The 2,884-nt window shown below is 43.9% G+C and overlaps 1 protein-coding gene across 1 annotated transcript; it reads left to right on the top strand.

Moving 5' to 3' along the window:
• Positions 1-214: 214 nt before the first annotated feature.
• EIF1 (eukaryotic translation initiation factor 1) lies at positions 215-2,573 on the top strand. Its single transcript, XM_072111379.1, has 4 exons — positions 215-374; positions 1,184-1,347; positions 1,750-1,851; positions 1,934-2,573. The coding sequence occupies exons 1-4, from the start codon at positions 344-346 to the stop codon at positions 1,976-1,978; spliced, it is 342 nt and encodes a 113-aa protein (XP_071967480.1). The 5' UTR covers positions 215-343; the 3' UTR covers positions 1,979-2,573.
• Positions 2,574-2,884: the final 311 nt, after the last annotated feature.

The following is a 2,884-nucleotide window of genomic DNA, read 5'->3' as shown; positions in this document are numbered from 1 at the left end:
AAAACAACCAATCTACTGCCGTAAAGAACACGAGATTTTTTAGACGCACGAAAAACCACAAACTACTCGGGATAATGCTACATAACCCTACTGCCCACAAGTAAAATGGCCGCCGAGGCGTTGTCTACGCCCAGTAACGCTTACATAACCGACGAGGTATTTTCAAATCACAGTCCAAGTGGGGCGGGGTCCAGCGTCATGGCTACGCATTGACGTCATCGGAGCGGGGTATAAAAGCTGGTGCCGCCGTCCTCCTGTATACGTGTTACACAAGCTCCTCTTCGTATCCACACGCAGGAAGCGCTCCGCCGCAGTTCTCACCAAGGAAATCTCATCTTATCGTATGTCCGCTATCCAGAACCTCCAGGCCTTCGGTGAGTGGCCGCTCCACAGCGGTTCATTCTTTTCTTAGATTTGGCAGTTGTTATATTAATATACTGAGTATCTGCCAGAGATCGGCCGATAGAAATGTCATTTAGGACTTTTTTTTTTCGACCCGAATTTCTCGCATCCTGTGTGATTATAGAGCGGAGTGAAGGGAACCGCCGCGCATTGATCCTAATCCAATCCTGCGGAAGTGATGCGGCTCTCTCGCTGTTAATTACCGTTTGTGAAGCGCCGCCAGATCTACACTGTCCCGCCGGTGCGGAAGACTCTTATAGTCGGGTTGTTTATTTCTAATTTTAAAATGGACGGCCCGGTGTCTTCCTCAGGGATGAGGCGGTGACAAGATGGCGGATCTCATTTCCTTTTCTTTGAGGCTGTGGCGCAGCTCCCTAATCCTGCGCGGTGGCGTCACGGGGCGGGGTTTATTCCTCTGTAATAGGCCCCTCCTCTCTTTGTTTCCTTCCTGAATGCGTTGGGTTTTAAGGGAAATTTAAATCACATTTAAAGCTGGATGAATTATTTTCATCTATATTACCAGAATATATGAAGCCCTGCACACTGCTTGCTCTGTGCTAGTGCTCCCTGGTGTCATGGTTGTCTAGTCATTTTACAAGACTATTGTACACAATCCATATCTATTAATAGATCTGTAATGCACATCAGTAAGGTTTGTGTATCCAGCTGATGTCATTGTTCCTCCCACCCTTTAAGTACTCATCTCTGGGTCCTGGTCCCTTCGGTGCCATGTGAGGAAACTAGATGATACAATGTTGGTATTGTTATCTCTTCTTTGCAGACCCCTTTGCTGATGCAAGTAAGGGTAATGACTGGCTCCCAGCGGGCACAGAAGATTCCATTCATATAAGGATCCAGCAAAGAAACGGCCGGAAGACTCTGACCACCGTGCAGGGCATAGCCGATGATTACGACAAGAAGAAACTAGTCAAAGCCTTTAAGAAGGTAAATGTTTGATCATTGCCATAAAAGTGAAGCCTGTTAAACCAGAGACACTTGCTCATAGATCCAGTGACTGAGGTTATCCTCTTATTTCTTATCCATATCATCCATCCTCTTACTGAGCCTTTACCCAGCCCTTCTGTGGTCTGACTTTACAGACTGTTACACTACCCCACCTGTTCCTGTTCAATGTGCAAGTAGTAAACAACCTGTGCAGACAGATAAGTCTCAAGTGTAGCCTTTATGGCTCATTAGCCTAATGTTAAGTTATTTAAGGAGACCATGGATAACCAATATAAGATAACCATTCAGAGCCCAGTGTCTTATGACGGTAGATTTCCTCTAATGACTTGAAGTGTGATCCCTGGCAGAAGGTTAATATGGGTGTATTCTGATAACTTACAGAAATTTGCTTGCAATGGTACTGTCGTTGACCATCCAGAATACGGAGAGGTGATACAGCTTCAGGGAGACCAGCGTAAGAATGCTTGTCAGTTCCTTATTGAGGTGAGTGGCCACATACACAAGACACCACACAGTGTTGGATATTGGCTTGTACCTGTATCTAATCCCAATCCTTTCCTTACAGGTTGGACTTGCTAAAGATGACCAACTGAAGGTCCATGGCTTCTAAGTACCTCATCTGACCTCAACTTCATTTTAAGGACTTCCATTTGCAATGACTATAGAATTGAACACTTCTCCCTTGTCACAAGTTTAAGACCACCTACTTGTGACTGTAATAAACTTGGGTAACTCGCACAGTCATATTTTGTATTTCTCTTAGGGTTTTCTAGTATCAGAACAATGTATTTCCCAGTGTGTCAGTCTCTTCCCATCATGGTGCTCCTACATAGCTGGGTTAGATACATGAAATATGACTTCTATACACATCAGAGTGGGGAGGTGAGATGAACTGGATGATGGTGGTCATAAATGGGTTTTAATCAGGTGGTGTCCCATCTTGGACCACTGAACCAAGCTGTAGCAATCTTGCTCAGTGGAATCTGAAGTATTAGTCGGCACGGTCCAGTGAAGTACGGAGAGCATGTGTGCGACAAGGGGTAAAACTTATGACGAGGGATCTTGCGTCCCATCAGTGTAAGCTGATGCATTGCTGGCTTCTACAGTCGGCGTTACATTGCAGTATGGCAACAAACAAGCTAAAAGTCCTGTTTTTATTGTATTTAACTTTTCTTATTTAAATAAAAAAAAAAATTTGCATTAAATGTCTCGCCTGGAGTATTTAACTTTTGAGGGTTGGGATATGTTAAGAACTGCTGGCTTTGGCTGCAGTTTAAGTAGGATGTGTCACATGTTCACTGAAGCAAACAGGTTGATGGAAGTCTTTCATTTATAGATGCATAAATATAAAGTAGAATAGATATTAATGTGTGAAAGATGGATAACCAGACAGGTATTCAACCAAGGGCTTTTAAAGTTGCACAAATCCACTGTCCACATGCAATGGGCTCAATACCAGCCCTGACTGTAACATTTGTAAATCTTGCAGGCAATAAAGTCTAGGTGTTCAATATGG

Source organism: Engystomops pustulosus, chromosome 6 (genome assembly GCF_040894005.1).
Source record: "Engystomops pustulosus chromosome 6, aEngPut4.maternal, whole genome shotgun sequence".
In the NCBI taxonomy this organism is placed as follows: Eukaryota; Metazoa; Chordata; class Amphibia; order Anura; family Leptodactylidae; genus Engystomops; species Engystomops pustulosus.
Note: the sequence above shows the minus strand (reverse complement) of the source record. Positions and strands in the feature narration are given on the sequence as shown.